Raw genomic sequence first — 15,303 nt, 5'->3', positions numbered from 1 at the left:
TTTTGGGTTCTTCGCTTGTTTCTTGGTCCTCTAGAAAACAATCTAATGTTGCTCAATCTACTACAGAGGCTGAGTATGTTGCTGCTGCTAGTTGTTGTTCTTAGCTTTTATGGATGATAGCTACCCTTCGCGATTTTGGTTTGTCGTTTTCTCGCGTTCCTCTCTTGTGTGATAGCACTAGCGCTATAAGTGTTGCAAAGAATCCTGTGCTTCACTCTAAGACGAAACACATTGAGGTTCGTCATCATTTTCTAAGGGATCATGCTGAGAAGGGTGATATTAAGCTTAAATACATTGATACTAGTCAGCAACTTGCTGATATTCTGACTAAACCACTCGATCAAACCACGTTTGCACGTTTGCGTGGTGAGTTCGGGGTGTGTTACCCATTCTAGTATCATTGTAAGTTGCTTCAGTTACATATGCCTTATACTTGTTTTGGCTAGTTTGCGATCGATGCTTTTGGAGAGGTTTGAATGCTTTGCTTGACCAATTTTTATTTTGAAAACAGCACAGATATATACTTAAAAATTATGTTGGGCTATGCTTGCTTTTCTGGATCTAGTGACTTGTTGAATACTTGACATATATCTTGCTCATGGTTCGGTAGTCAGCTTCTTTTAATGGGTTTTCACTGCAAATGTAACTCACAATACAAGTTTTAACTCGGGAGTGCATAGTATGGTTGTGAGCAAAAACTCTGAATTCCCATATCTCTGCTATTTAGCTCATGATCTGCTTGCCTTACTGAAAATTTAAATATGGGCGCAACTCTGTTTTTTCCATGTCCCTGCTGGTTCTCGCTCATAAACAAAATTAAACAAACTGGCTGGGCACAACTCTTGCTTCCCATATCCCTGCTTATCATGCTCACAAAAGTCAGAATTAAATATGACAAGTGAATGCATTTGTGGGCGTTGCAGTGAACTTTGTCTGAAGCTGTGTATCTGTCGTGTGAGCTCGCTATATGTTTTGTCTTCAGCTTTGCACTGAGTTTGGAATGTGCATGTTTTTGCCTGGCACATTAGTTTTCAAACAGATTTCAGTTTTAAATTTTTATTGGTCATGGCATTGTATTGTTCCTTCTCTGGATAGCTAGTGTTGTTGGTTAGCTTTTATAAGTATTTGGCATATGTCTCAGAAGCTTCAACTTGTGCTTTCTCACATGCTTTTCTCTAAATTGGTTCCTTGCATTTTATCTTGATGGAGTGCTTTGTCAACAAGGGGGAGAGTGAGTAGCGCACAAATTCATTTTTGCAGGGGGAGTTCGTTCATTCTTGCAGGGGGAGTTTGAATTCGTTTTGCTGAGACTTGGCATGCTTGTTTTGAGGGGTTGAGGGGGAGTTTTGCTGAAATTTGTGAGTTTTGCTGCTGAGATTGCTTTTGGGAGATTGATATGGCTTTTGATTCACCTTGGGGAGAGTGAATTTCTGTCTTGATTGTGTCGAGCCTAGCTTTTTCGCTAGCCCATGTCTTTGGGGATTAAGATCGTTTCTTTTTCTTTCTTTTTATTTTTCTTTTTCAGTATGAATAAATTTGTGCGGTGTGGTGTTGTCAATGCATTCATCAAGGGGGAGATTGAGATGCCAGTGGGCTAGCACCTTGGTGATGAGCGATTGACAACACGGTGTGCGTGTGACGTGTCTCTTGGCAGGTTGTGGTTGCAGGTGACAGGTGGAGACAAGGTACATGCGGCGACGAGTGAAGAACGAAGATAGGATGCCGCGTCGAAAAACCGCGGGGGCGGAGAAGGGCGGATCGAGGCTTGCGTTCGAGGGACAGGCGATCGTGCGGTGTACGTCTACTGTACCTGGCTACATGGCGGGAGGACGTTGAGGGAGGTTTTCGGATTATGCCACAAAATCCGGGGTTCGCTGGTTGAGCCACAAAGCCATGCATCGTACCGGGACGCCCGTGCGGCAGGCGTTGGCCGAAGATGGAAAATTCTGGCGATCGCGATACGATTTCGGATGGTCGTGCGGCGACATCGCGAGGATCACATCGCGGAGATGGAGGGATCGCGGACATCGCGGAATTTGCCATGGAGGACGTAATTGGAATTTACGCCCCTACGTTGGATTTATTTAGCGTAGGGAGTTATGTGAAAATAGGTCGTGCCACCCTTTGGAGATATAAATATGTGGCACCTAGGGTTGAGGAGGTTGAACCCTTTTGGACTCTCGGCGAGTTACTATTCACGCGCGTGAACAGTACCCGTGAACAGTACTCGTGCCCCAGGGTTCCACGGTTCAGTTTTCCTCTCTCCGGTCTAGCCTAGGGTTTGAATTCTAGTGAGTGGTTTTTGTTGATCTCTCCGATTAAGAGAGGGAGGATGTTCGGGCGGAGGCTAGATGCACTTTTGTAAGTTCAATTACTCAATTTAATCTTTCATCTATAATGATTGATCTTGTGCATCTCGATTGGTTCTTTACAATTCTCGTCAGCATCTGACATAGTCTGCTTGTTTTATTTTTATCTCAAGATCCGTAAGTCCGATTGACGTGATTCCAGTTGGGTTAGTTTCGTAATTTCATCTAGTTTAATCTGACAAATGTTTAGGTCGATCGGAGTTACGGATTTTCGTCCACATCAGGTTTACTAGGTACATAGAGTTCTGGCCAGATTTGAAAAACATGATTTAATCAGGTTTTGTGTTTAGGGGAAGGGTTAGAAATTATTTTTGGCTTCCGCGACCATTCACCCCCCCTCTGGTCGCCCGTTTCGATCCTTCAATTTGACCTCGAGCTCGAGCGCATCTTCGTCGTCCTTGGTGTCTCTCTGGCCATCGTCTTGCTGAAGCCTTCCTCAAGTGTCAAAAGGTTTTTATAGTCTAGGCATAAGTGGCTTTGGATTAGGCCAAAGCTTCCATTTGTTGCAACTAATCCATGAGGTTACAGATAATGCATTGGCAAACCAGATGCTTATTGATTTGTGATTGGCAATCATAGTCATAATAAAGGAATATCTATACACAGAGAGCTCCTAATTAAAATGTGCTTTATTGAATCACTTGTTTGAACTAAAACAGTATAAACAAGCATGGTATTGTACCTTCATTGAATCAATAGGATGCAGCAGAGAGGTAGAGAGCGCACTTGCAAGACCTCCAGCTAAAGCAGACTTCAAAACACTTCCTGTGGATATTTCTATAGGTGGGGGAACAGCAACAACAGTAGCAGCTTCAAACCAGATGTTCCTGAATGCATTTGTAAGTGAAGAAAAGGTAAGATGGAAAAGAGAGCACCATATAATGTTGAAAGAAAGTCAGAATTGGTGATAGTTGCAGAGTCACAATTCACTAAAGCCAATTCAAGCACAAGTTTCTTGTAATAGGATACATCAGACATACCGAGGATCATCCTCAAGGCGTTCTGAAGGAAGTAGAAGCATGAAGTTCCAGAAATGGCCATGAGGTTGATGCTTCTGAATCAGAATTTAGATACCGTAGCATGGCAATGGCATTATCTTCATTGGCCGGAAGTCCAGCACCTTTCAAGGAAGTCAAAATTTGATTCTTGTGAGGTGTTCCGGACTTGCTCAAACACAACGTGGTATATGCTCGGAGAATGGTTGCCTCCTTCTGTTCCATCAAGGATAAAAATTGCTTCCACCCAATTGATTTCGAAAAGAAGTTCCTTCTTGTATGGCGGAACAATTCTCTAGCATACCTCCTTGGTAACCGCCTCTTCCTCATTGCAATTTCGAGATCTTCTAGAGTGACTTGGCCATCACCATCTCTGTCTAACCCTTCAAAGAATCGCTTTCCTGCAGCAGCAAAACATCAGCTACAAATATCACCTTATGATCCAGCTAATACATAAAAGAACAACCTTTTCATAAGTATCACTATGTTATGCAGAATGTTGAATTGCTGAGGCACCGATTAGAGCCATAGTTTGAAAATCCTATGATGGATATAGACCGTAGCTTGACCAAAAGTGTACTAACAGGAAAAATAACAGATGGATCAATTAAAATGTCTGATAGGAATATCTTTGATAGTAGTCACCTAAATTTTCTAGATACAGTGGTACAATAATGGATAACATCAGTACAGATTTTAGAATCTACATATTTGAATAAGTCTAGTGATTAAATTGTGCACAATATAAGAATTTCGACATAAAAACTGGCATTTCAGCCTTGTACAGAGGACTGACGGTCACTGATCTAATTTGGTGATTCCCTCGACTGGTGCCATACGGTAAAATCGATGCATGATTGGCAATTGCAGACCATGAGCCTACATACTGAAATGAGGACACCTCTCTGTTCGAAAATGAAAAATGATGTTACCTTCAATTTCTGCATATCTGAAGAAGTCTTGCACTGAGAAAAGCTTCTTGTCAGGATGTGCATCTGCCGATGTTGATGATCTGCTCACCAGCTGCGGGACTAATTCAATGAGTTCTGTTAGTGAAACTGTCGACAGCGTAGACCGCAGACGCTCCACATTCGACAAAGGAATGTTAAGCAGCCGGGCAGGCAATATCTGTGCTGGCTGCTGTGTACCACTAGCATTGTCCACTGCCTCGCTCTCCCCAATTCCACCACCATCCTCCTAGTCGCTTACTGGTGCTGGTGCTGGTGCAGGGACAGGGGACGCCCACCCATGATCCTTGCTCGTGGCGGCGGTGCCCCAACCTTTGCAAAGCCCAGGTTGGAAAGGAACCCATCGAAATCGGCCCTCTTCCAATCGATTATCTTCCTGAGAACCACAAATTGCTCGAGCTGTCGGGTAGCCAAACCAAATTCTTCACCTTTCTGCCTACAGCCAGCCTCCAGCAAGTGCAGGTTGTGGGCGAAGGCGTCGAACGCAATGTAGAGCAGGAACTCCAGTTGCTGCTGCGGGGTGGCGCCATTGCTGTGATCCCAGTGGAGCGGCGGGGATTGTTTGCCTCCCCGCCGCTTGGGCTTGAAGCACCTAGCGAATTGAAAGGTCCTAATATGGCTAGAGGGGGGGGGTGAATAGCCTATTTAAAAATCTACAAATTAACTAGAGCAATTTGATTAGTATGACAAATAGCGTAATGCAAACTTGCTCTAGCTCTACAAGGGTTGCAAGCCACCTATCCAACAATTCTAGTTGCAATGATTACTTAGGCACACAAACTTGCTACTCCAAAGAGCTCAACTAGATGAATGTAAATAATAAAGCAAGCTCTCAATTCTAATTACACTAAAGAACTTGTATCAACTAGTTTGCAAGAATGTAGACAAGTAAGTAGGGTGATTATACCGCCGTATAGGGGATGAACCAATCACAAGATGAAGATCAAGCCAATCACCGGGAGAATGCAAATGACAAGAGACAACCGATTTTTCTCCCGAGGTTCACGTGCTTGCCAACACGCTAGTCCCCGTTGTGTCGACCAACACTTGGTGGTTCGGCGGCTAAGAGGTGTTTCACAAACCTCGTCCACATGATAGGACACCGCAAGAACCGACCCACAAGTGAGGTAACTCAATGACACGAGCAATTTACTAGAGTTACCTTTCGGCACTCCGCCGGGGAAGGTACAACTCCCCTCACAATCACCGAAGGCGGCCACAAACAATCACCAACTCGTGCCGATCCTTCACCACTGCTCCAACCGTCTAGGTGGTGGCAACCACCAAGAGAAAACAAGCAAAATCCGCAGCGCAACACGAATACCAAGTGCCTCTAGATGCAATCACTCAAGCAATGCACTTGGATTCTCTCCCAATCTCACAATGATGATGGATCAATGATGGAGATGAGTGAGAGGGCTTTGGCTAAGCTCACAAGGTTGTTATGTCAATGAAAATGTGCAAGAGATGTCCCTTGAGCCGGCCATGGGGCTATAAATAGAGTCCCCATCAAATAGAGCCGTTATACCCCTTCACTGGGCAAAACGCGCTCTGACCGGACGCTCCGGTCATACTGACCGAACGCTGGCCCTCAGCGTCCGGTCGCCCGATGGACGCAACGCGTCACCAGCTTCAAACGTTGTTCGTCAGATTTCAACGGCTACGAAGCTGACCGGACGCTCCGGTCAAAACTGACCGGACGCTGAAGCCCCAGCGTCCGGTCGTTTCCAGTAAGCTCCCCGAGGCATGTTTTTTCGACCAAACGCGTCCGGTCCATCTTGATCGGACGCAGACCAGCGTCCGGTGCTCAACCCCAGCGACTGTGCAGACCCGTCAGTTTGACCGGACGCAGAAACCAGCATCCGGTGCATCTCAGGTCCAGCGTCCGGTGTAACACCGAAACTGGCGACCTCTCTGCCAGCTCGACCGGACGCAGCCTTTCAGCGTCCGGTCGCTGAGTGACCCAGCGTCCGGTCAGTAGACCGACGCCAGCATCATTTCGACCAACTCCATTTCAACTCTAACTTCTTCACCCTTGCTCAAATGTGCCAACCACCAAGAATTTTGTATCCAGCGCAATAGAAAATAGACATTTCATTTTCCCGAAAGCGCCAAATCCCGCCGAGCTTTCGGGAAAATGAAGGGACCCAAACCCATCTCAACCCTACAAACACCTTGTGCACATGTGGTAGCATATTTTCACAAATATTATCAAGGGTGTTAGCACTCCACTAGATCCTAAATGCATATGCAATAAGTTAGAGCATCTAGTGGCACTTTGATAACCGCATTACGATACGAGTTTCACTCCTCTTAATAGTACGGCTATCTATCCTAAATGTGATCACACTCACTAAGTGTCTTGATCACTAAAACAAAATGGCTCCTACATTTTATACCTTTGCCCTGAGCCTTTTGTTTTTCTCTTTCTTCTTTTCCAAGTTCAAGCATTTGATCATCACCATGCTATCACCATTGTCATGATCTTCGTCATTGCTTCATCACTTGGAGTAGTGCTACCTATCTCATAATCACTTTGATAAACTAGGTTAGCACTTAGGGTTTCATCAATTAACCAAAACCAAACTAGAGCTTTCACGAATGACTTGAGGGGCTTGTGGAGGAAGTTGGTGACGACGACGTGGAGATGGAACAGTCGCCCAGGGCCACTGTCGGGAGCCGGCCGTGCCGGGGAGATGCGTCCGCGCCCGCGGCAGGGGCCGGCCACCGCGGGGGCCGCGTCGGGGGAGGCGTCGACACTCGATAGCGGCGGATGCGGCGCGGTGGCGCGCGTCACCCGCTGGGGGAGGAGGGGAGGGGGCACGGCCGTGCTAGGGCCGGGGGCGGCCACCGGCGGGCCCCTCTCGTGCCGGCGCGGCACCACGCGTACGGTGGGCGCGCGGGAGCGGAAGCCGGAGGAGGCGGCGGAGACGTCGGTACTCGGTACTGGCCTCGCGGAGGCCACGATTCGCGAGCGCCCGGTTCTACAGCTTAACGGGCGACGGATGGGTCCGCGCCCGAACCGACCCGCAATCAGACGGTCCAAATCGCCTGATTGCTCGATCCGACGGCTTGCGGCTTAACGGGCGACGTGGCACAATGGTTAGCCCGCTTTTGGAAGCAAGATTAGTATATAGAGATTGGAAGCACATCGAGTATGTGTTAACATTTATCTTAGGAGTACCAGATACGGGTAATGTACTCTATTCCTGAGTAGTTAAAAATTGCTAATAGATAGTCCTATACTTTTCAACGATGACAGTAACAAGAGGACCCTGCTGGGCACGTTCGGCTGGTCAGGTCCCAGCCTTTCAGCTTGTTTTAACTTATTTTAGCTTATTCTCTCTCAGAATACTATTGAATCATCCAAATCATCCGAAATCAGTTAGAACCTGACCAGCCGAACGTGCCCAGCAGGGTCCAACATATACTTCTTCCATTCCAAATTATAAGATATTTTGGCTTTTTTAGATGCATTGATTTGGCTTCCTCCATTCCAAATTTAGACATTGCCCTGCCGTACTATCTCAACATATACTTTCTCCATTCTAAATTAATAGATGTTTTGGCTTTCTTAGATACATTGATTTTACTATGTATTTAGACATAAGTGTATATCTAGATACGTAGCAAAATCTATGTATCTAGGAATGCCAAAACATTTTATAATTTGGAATGGAGGGAGTAGCATGCTTTTATAATTTGGAATGGAGGGAGTAGCATGCAAATGTATTGGTCCGGTTCACGTGCCCTTAAACCTGGCTTGATCCGCATCTTTTTTTATCCGGAACAGTATTTTCCTCTCACAAGTTCCTCCAGATTCATCCCAGCGAGGGGTTGTTTTCACTTGTCACTTTCTGCATAGCCCAAAATATATCATGGACAGTGCTACTGAGGCTACAGTAATCGTGCTGCCCAATTCAGTGATTTTGTCTAACATGTCATTGATTTAAAATTAAACACAATACTTTCAGTTGCAACACCAAGCACTTGGAACACTGCTCATGCATCTCACAAACCACATCACGCAATAGAGAAATTTAAAAATCGCATCTAGGCCTGTCCAACTCACCTGAGCTCATAGCACGGAAGCAATTGAGAAATTTAAAAATTGCATAAGTCTGCCCAACTCACCGGAGCTCATACCAGGGAAGGGGGCCGATGCAGTGGCAGCGGCATTGGGAGGAACCGCAGCCAGGTGCATTTTCCAACCAAGACAACGACACCGACTCCCAGCCACCGCGAACAGCGGCGGCGTGCATCTATAGCTAGGGAGAAGGGATCACCTACCCAGCCACCGCGAACAGCGGCGGCGTGCATCTATAGCTAGGGAGAAGGGATACATCTTATTTTGGCTCATTAGATACCAAAAAAAAAAGCTGTTAGAGCTCTATTTCTTCCAAAATTTCTAAAATCCACCTAGAGAAAGATAGCAGCTCATAACTTGGAGATGCTCTAAGCCACTATCAGTGATGTCCAAAGTAGGAGTATAACTTAACTGACATTCATAAAAGCCCATGAGCTCATCTCTTGGAGATGCTCTAGGCCACTATCCGTTGCTATTAAAAAGGGCATGGTGCATCTCATACGAACGAGATACTGGATCACCATTCAAAAGTAGCTTACACAGCACTAGTACTCCACAAATTGAACGATCCAAACAACCTTGTTCTATTCTCGCCTTGTCAGGCAATTCTACGAAGTTCTCATGTCAAAAGCAAATATAAAGGTGGCCATTGTGGCTGCAGATATATCTTCTAATATGAAAAGCAGCAAAACAGCGATGAACGACTATACTACTCCGCAGTAGCCGCAACCTCCTGTCCAGCCTCATCTCCCTCGACAGGCCTCTCAAGCTTCACGCCAACATCCTCTTTATAGTCACCATGAACCTGAGAAGCAACAAGTGTTTGTATTATAAATAACTGGTAGGCTGTCCAAAAACATTATTACTTTGTGGATGCAGCAATTACCTCCATAAGCTTCCCAAGGTCAAACTTTGGGGCCTTCAGGATCTTCACCTTGCGGATGAAAACATTCTGAAGCGGGAAGATGCTGGAGGTAGCTTTCTCAATCTCTTTGCCAATCACTTCTGGTATAAACTTTGAATTCAGCTCCTTAAGATCACAGGAAGAGGCCTGGTTCACCATAATGTCCACCATCTTGCGGCGGATCTGCATGCAGAACAAGGCAAAGAGACAGCAGCAAACATAGTTTAGAGGCCTCTTTGATGTATGAGATGTCGTCGTTGCTAGCACAGTTATATAACTCGGCTACGTATGTCATAAGGACAGAAACGTTACCTGCCGGATCTGGGACGCCTGAGCATAGCAGGTTCTCTTGACCTGGTTTGGGCGCCTCTTGGTGAAGCCAATGCAGAATAAGCGCAGCATGTAGTTGTCGGTTGTCTTGACATCAACATGGGCTTCAATTAATGTCTGCCACTTCCTCACTAGGGATCTAAGTTTATCGGTAGTAAAATTCATGCCCTAATAATAGAGAGAACAATTTAGTGACTGAAAACACAATAAAAGGGCAACAGCTGTGAGCAATAGAAGTCTGATACTTACCCAAAAGTTTGTGAGCACATTCCTGCCTTGCACATCTTCTGCACGGAGCCTGATTTTCCTGTAAGCCTGATCCTCATCACCTTGAAGATCAGCTAGGCAAACCTCAAAGACTCTGTGCTTCAGACCCTCAGAAGCAATCTAAAACAACAGGAAAGATGCATGGATCAGCATATTAGGCCATCAAATAGTGTATCTACGTTCTGAATAAAGTTGCAAATAGAGTAGCACCTGATAAAACATAAAGGGAACAGCATAACTAAAGAGATCATGTAACCTTCAGTGATAGGTAACTGATTATTCATCAAGATATAGTGAACAAATGAGATCTATAACCTTGTGATAAACAAGTTAGAGTTAAGATCCCCAAATAAATGGCAATTCATAATGCTATTGGCTATGGTATAAAATCAAAAGCACGTAATCGTCATAATAATTCAACAGAGGAAGCACGTAATCATCATAATAATTCCAACAGAGGAAGCACATGATCATCATAATAATTCCAACAGTGAAAATGCATAATAAGTCAAGTAGCATCAATGCATGAGCATGACAAATAGTAACAGACGGGACATCAGAAACTGAGGTGGGCAATTGCAAAATTAGATTGACTTTCTGATAGTTTGAGCAACTGCCATCTATAAAAAAATTCAAACAGGGAGTCAGGGACTTAATACTTAATTATCAGTGGAGCAGCAGATTAACTATGACATTCTAGTTGCATGGCACATAATAATACCCCTTCGCACACAAATTAGAATAAGCAGGCGAGAGAGCGATCTTTGATACTGACTAACGATCTATCAAGATCGCCCTAACGAGATCGTCCATTTGATCCTAAGAATTCTTCGGATGATATAAGTAAATCATTCACCACAGCTTTGACACAAGCGCGGGAACGAACACAAAGATACTACTCCGTAGATGACTAATCTAGTAATCTATGATAACTAATCCTACCGCGGTCTACATAGACAGAACATATATGTGCAACATCACGCCACAACGTAGAAGCAGTACGAGAAAACATCAAGAATGAAAGGAAAAACAGACCCTGGTACCCACCCTGTGTCCTGGAGAAAACATCAAGAATGAAAGGAAAAACAGACCCTGGTACCCTGTGTCCTGGACACTAGAGTCTTCCCAATGTTGCGCACACTGAACACCGACGGGGCCTTGATGTCATACCAATCCTTCTTAGAGAAGGGGTCGACGCTGCATAACACAAGGAAGAACCACACCTACGCATCAGCACCGGATAAAGGAACAAAGCAATCGGCCCGAGCAAGATCTGAATAACTGGACGAACAGGCAAGCAAACTCACGTCTTTTTCTTCCCGCCCTTCTTTCCCTTCGAGATCCTCTTGTTCTTGCCAACAGCCATGGTCGCCGCCTCCGCCGCTGACGCTGCCGCCGCGCTGGTGCTTGAGGTCTCGGGCCGGCGAATATATCGTCGAAGGGCGGCGGCGGCGGTAGCCCAGCAGGGTTATTCGGACCAGGCTTGGTGGCGGTGGCGTACTGGCGTTGTCGCGGCAGCGGCTCCGTGTGGTGGAGCCGGGAGGAGAGGCCGAGGCTGGTGGCGGTTAGGGTTACCACGCAGTATATATATATCCGGCTGGTTTAGTTGGGCCTTGTCGTTCCAAACTGAAACGGGCCTGTAACCCTGTACTCATGTGCACCGGCCCAGCGGCGAACGGGGAAAGGAGAGGGTCTACTTAACCCCATGAGATTTGGGCATGTGACTACTTAACCCCCCAAGGAACCCCCTAGGTGGTTTTGGTAGGCTATTTTGCTTGCATGGACATCCAACGTGGCGTGGTTTGACATGGTGGCGCTTGGACCCGCTTTGTCAGAAATGTTGAATGGGCGGATTTGGTGGGCCTGACTTGTCGGAGTCGTGCCTCCCCCAAATACGCCTTCCCCTCCCCCGTCTATGTCCCTCTCCGACTGATAGGTTCCGCGCCGGCTAGATTAGGGTGGAAGTGAGCATCGTGGCGGCGCCGGTGGTGGAGTCAAGCGTCAGTTCTTCGCCGTCGTTGGCTGAGTCAAGTGCGCGTTCATCTTGGTGGTCCGCTTCAAGCGACCAAGGTGGCAGCGGCTACGACAGTCAGGGCTCACCGATGCTGTAATGCAATGGGCCTCTTGCGTATGAGCCCCAGGTGGAATGCTACTACAAGATGAAGGCTTGCAGGTGGATCTCGTGGAGTAACGGTCAGCCAGGCCGTAGGTACTACAAATGCAGGAAGTTTAGGGTAAGTTTTTCATCAAATCCCTAATTTGGTTGATATGTTCGATGTGGTAACAATTTGTTGAAGCTGCAAACTGTGGAAGACTGTGGATTCTATGCATGGGCCGACGAGGAATCATCAGATTTAACAAGCCAGTCCTAAAGAACATATTTCTTCGTGGACTTACACTTAAGAAGAGAAAGAAAAAGCTCCTCCCTATGACTAGGCTTCAACTGCCCTAAAGAAGGTACAACACCATCAAAGATGACATGATTGTGCAAAGTCCAAATACACCAAGCCACTAAAATTACAATCTCCATAAAGATGGGTGCACCAAACCAACTCGGGTAGATTGCAGCCTCTCCATGATGCATAGCGAGGGTCCCCAAGTGAGTCAACTAGACGCCAGCACCACGCACTAAAAGTGCAATCGAAGAATAAATGCTCCAGAGTTTCCTCCACATTGTTGCTGCACAACACACAATCATAAGACTACAGGTAGAAATTCTTATGGCATAAAAGTGTCGTAGAATCGACCAATTTATAAGAACACAAGTATAATAGCAGCCCGCAAGCGGTCGCACAGTCATACTTTAGCCCATATAAACCCGGTAGTCCGTCGAGTACCACGACGGGTCTCGATAAACGATCCATATACAACCAAGATCGTACATGATTCAACATACATGTCACATATTACATAAAGTTTACCGATACAGTTCATTCATCAGAGTACGAAATAGAGTTATTACAAACCAAGTTTGATAGATAGTAGCGGAAGCAAATTAAAGTTCAAAAGTAGCATTTCTAACATAGTTCAAATACAGTGCCAACACATGATCACCATCCATAAAAGCATATAGAAGGATTATTAAAGATGCCTGCCTAAGGCTCACTCCTCATCCACGACGGGATAGAAGCAATTCTTGCAATAGTCATGGTAGACGGTACCATCTGCAACAATGAGAATAAAACCCTAAGTACGAGAAGGTACTCAGCTAGACTTACCCGTCATAAACCAGAAATAAATTGACTCCAATGATTATGCAAGGCTTTATAAGTGGAGGTAGCTTGATAACATTTTGCATAAAAAGCGATTAACTCAATTATATAATTATACTTTGGTCATCAAGTTACTTATAGCTATTCATCTCTAGATTAGCAACTATCATGTGCCAAACATGTGGTATATCATTTTAAGAGCATACAATAGTAACCATAGTGAAAGCTCTAGTTTGGTTTTGGTGAATTGATGAAACTTTAAGAGCTAACCTAGTTTATCAAGTGACCATGAGATAGGTAGCACACTCCAAGTGATGAAGCAAATGAAGATCATAGCATGGTGATGATGATACCATGATGTTGATCAAGTGCTTCGACTTAGAAAGAAGAAAGAGAAAAACAAAAAGCTTAAGGCAAAGGTATAAACCATAGGAGCTATTTTGTTTTAGTGATCAAGATACTTAGAGAGTGTGATCACATTTAGGATTGATAGCCGTACTATTAAGAGGGTTAAAACTTATATTGGAATGCGGTTATCAAAGTGCCACTAGATGCTCTAACTCATTGCATATGCATTTAGGATCTAGTGGAATGCTAACACCCTTGAAAATGTTTGTGAAAATATGCTAACGCATGTGCACAAGGTGATACACTTGGTGGTTGACATATTTGAACAAGGGTGGAGAAGTTAGAAGTGAAATGAAGTTGGTCGCAATGATGCTGGTGTCGGTCCACTGACCGGACGCTGGGTCACTCTGCGACTAGACGCTGAAGGGCTGCGTCTGGTCGTATTGTTGATCAGCACAGTGATTAGGGTTAAGCACCGGACGCTGGGCTATGTCCGGTCAAGCATGACCGGACGTGTCCGGTCGGCAAAAACATGTTTTGGACCCTTACTATAAACGATCGGACGCTGAGGGTCCAGCGTCCGGTCAGCTCTATCAGAGCGTCCGGTCAACATTTTGACTGTTGAGATCAAATGTTCACAGTTGAATGTAGGAGACACGTGGCCGCCATCGGGCGACCGAACGCTGAGGAGCAGCATCTGGTCAGTTGGATCGGAGCATCCGGTTAGCCCGTGTTATGCCTAGTGAAGGGGTATAACGGCTCTATTTCGTGGGGGCTTCTATTTAAGCCCCATGGCCGACTGTATCTCATAACCTTTGGCCATTTTCATTGACATAGCAACCTTGTGAGCTTAGCCAAAGCCCTCCCACTCATCTCTATCATTGATTCATCATCATAGTGAGATTGGGAGTGAATCTAAGTGCATTGCTTAAGTGTTTGCATCTAGAGGCACTTGATGTTCATGTTTTGCTGCGGATCTTGCTTGTTACTCTTGGTGGTTGCCACCACCTAGATGGCTTGGAGCAGCGAGGATCATTAAGCGGAGGTTGGTGATTGTCTTCGGCTACGATCATGGTAATTGTGAGGGGTTCTTGACCTTTCCCCAATAGAGCATCAAAAGGTACTCTAGTGGATTGCTCGTGGTTTGTGTGATCCTCATCTTGTGTTGGTTGTGCGGCACCCTATTAAGGGTTTGGCATGTGAAGCCAATTAGCGCGTGAACCTCCAAGTGAGTGAATCGCCACAATGAGGACTAGCTTGCCGGCAAGCAAGTGAACCTCGATAAAAAATCATTGTGTTCATCATTGATTCCGAGGTGATTGGTCTTCATTGTTATTCATCCTTGTGATTGATTGGTTCCCTCATCTACATGGCGGTATAACCTTCTTAATCACTCTCTTTACATTACCGCGAACTAGTTGATAAGCTCTTTAGTATAGCTAGTTGTGAGAGCTTGCTTGGTTGGTTGGTGTGGCTCTTTAGTTAGCCTTTGAGAGCACACTAATATAGGGTAGTGTCATAGCTCGTGTGAATCAACACTATCTAAACTAGAATTGTGGTAGGTGATTTGCAACTTTTGAGTAGGCTAGCGCAACACTTGCTTCGCCTCAAAATTGTCTAACTATTTTGTTAAGTGTTGTTGTAGAAATTTTATTAGGCTATTCACCCCCCTCTAGCCATTAAAACCTTTTAAGTGGTATCAGAGCAGAGGTCACCGTTATTTGAGGCTTAACAACCTTCGGTGTAAAAATAGCTCAAATCAACAACACCAAGAAGCCACCCCAATTTGATGGCACGAGATTTAGAAGGTGGTAGAAATAAAA

The 15,303-nt window shown here is 45.4% G+C and overlaps 1 protein-coding gene and 1 pseudogene across 3 annotated transcripts; both read right to left on the bottom strand.

The window, feature by feature from the left end:
• Positions 1 to 2,878: 2,878 nt before the first annotated feature.
• Positions 2,879 to 8,414, bottom strand: LOC136537306 (uncharacterized; annotated as a pseudogene).
• Positions 8,415 to 8,831: 417 nt separating this feature from the next.
• LOC136540233 (small ribosomal subunit protein eS1-like) lies at positions 8,832 to 11,474 on the bottom strand. 3 transcript variants are annotated; one of them, XM_066532234.1, is made up of 6 exons: positions 11,228 to 11,474; positions 11,012 to 11,117; positions 9,903 to 10,040; positions 9,636 to 9,821; positions 9,306 to 9,506; positions 8,832 to 9,224 (listed from the first exon to the last, which is right to left on the bottom strand). In XM_066532234.1, exons 1-6 carry the CDS (start codon positions 11,284 to 11,286, stop codon positions 9,129 to 9,131), a joined length of 786 nt encoding a protein of 261 aa, XP_066388331.1. In that variant the 5' UTR covers positions 11,287 to 11,474; the 3' UTR covers positions 8,832 to 9,128. The 3 variants fall into 3 exon arrangements, with proteins under 3 accessions (XP_066388331.1, XP_066388333.1, XP_066388332.1); XM_066532236.1 differs by having other exon boundaries at positions 10,131 to 11,117; positions 11,228 to 11,271; XM_066532235.1 differs by having other exon boundaries at positions 10,968 to 11,117; positions 11,228 to 11,271.
• Between the last annotated feature and the right edge of the window lie 3,829 nt (positions 11,475 to 15,303).

The sequence above is a fragment of the Miscanthus floridulus genome, chromosome 2 (assembly GCF_019320115.1).
Source record: "Miscanthus floridulus cultivar M001 chromosome 2, ASM1932011v1, whole genome shotgun sequence".
NCBI classification, from domain to species: domain Eukaryota; kingdom Viridiplantae; phylum Streptophyta; class Magnoliopsida; order Poales; family Poaceae; genus Miscanthus; species Miscanthus floridulus.
This window is presented reverse-complemented; position numbering and strand designations above follow the sequence as displayed.

Coding starts and splice junctions, on each gene's coding strand:
- LOC136540233 (XM_066532234.1), bottom strand. CDS start 11,286: ATGGCTGTTGGCAAGAACAAGAGGATCTCGAAGGGAAAGAAGGGCGGG. Junction 10,041..11,011: donor CCAGGACACAGGGTACCAGG/GTCTGTTTTTCC, acceptor CTGTTGTTTTAG/ATTGCTTCTGAGGGTCTGAA. Junction 9,822..9,902: donor ATGTGCTCACAAACTTTTGG/GTAAGTATCAGA, acceptor CTCTATTATTAG/GGCATGAATTTTACTACCGA.